Source organism: Corvus brachyrhynchos, unplaced genomic scaffold (assembly GCF_000691975.1).
Source record: "Corvus brachyrhynchos isolate BGI_N302 unplaced genomic scaffold, ASM69197v1 scaffold219, whole genome shotgun sequence".
Taxonomy (NCBI): domain Eukaryota; kingdom Metazoa; phylum Chordata; class Aves; order Passeriformes; family Corvidae; genus Corvus; species Corvus brachyrhynchos.
Genome location: NW_008240034.1, coordinates 1814807 through 1815439, shown reverse-complemented (window position 1 = coordinate 1815439; position 633 = coordinate 1814807). Strand labels below are relative to the sequence as shown.

At 65.7% G+C, this 633-nt stretch overlaps 1 protein-coding gene across 1 annotated transcript in view; it reads left to right on the top strand.

The window, feature by feature from the left end:
- JAK3 (Janus kinase 3) overlaps positions 1–633 on the top strand; it is a 14752-nt gene that overhangs the window by 6271 nt on the left and 7848 nt on the right. Inside the window, 1 exon segment of the mRNA XM_017743827.1 lies at positions 134–261. Within this exon segment, the coding sequence (XP_017599316.1) occupies positions 134–261 (128 nt within the window).

The window sequence follows — 633 nt, the reverse complement described above, 5'->3', positions numbered from 1 at the left end:
CGGACCCCTTTGTGGGCACGCTCTGACCCCTTTGTGGGCACCCTCTGACCCCTTTGTGGGCACCCCCTGACCCCTTTGTGGGCACCTCCTGAGCCCTTTGTGGGCACCCCCTGAGCCCCGGGTGGCCCCGCAGGTGTGATGGTGCAGGAGCACGTCCGGCACGGGCCGCTGGACCTGTACCTGCGCAAGCACCACGGCACGGTGACCACCGGCTGGAAGCTGACGGTGGCCAAGCAGTTGGCCTACGCCCTCAACTACCTGGTGAGCCCATCCCGGTGTCCGGCAGCTCCCACCCGGCCGCGTTCCGTGTTCTTCCCGTGTCCTTATCCCAGGGATCCCTGGAATCCGTATCCCCTGGGGGTCCTGCAGCTCTGCATCCCCGCCCTGCAGGCTCAGCGCATGCACGGCTGCCATGAGTCCGTGGCCATGGATCCCACAGATCCGTACCCCGTGGATCCCACGGATCCGTGCCCTGTGGATCCCGTGGATCCCACACATCCGTACCCTGTGGATCCCACAGATCCGTACCCCGTGGATCCCACGGATCCATACCCTGTGGATCCCGTGGATCCCACACATCCCGTACCCTGTGGATCCCACAGATCTGGACCCCGTGGATCCCCCACATCCGTA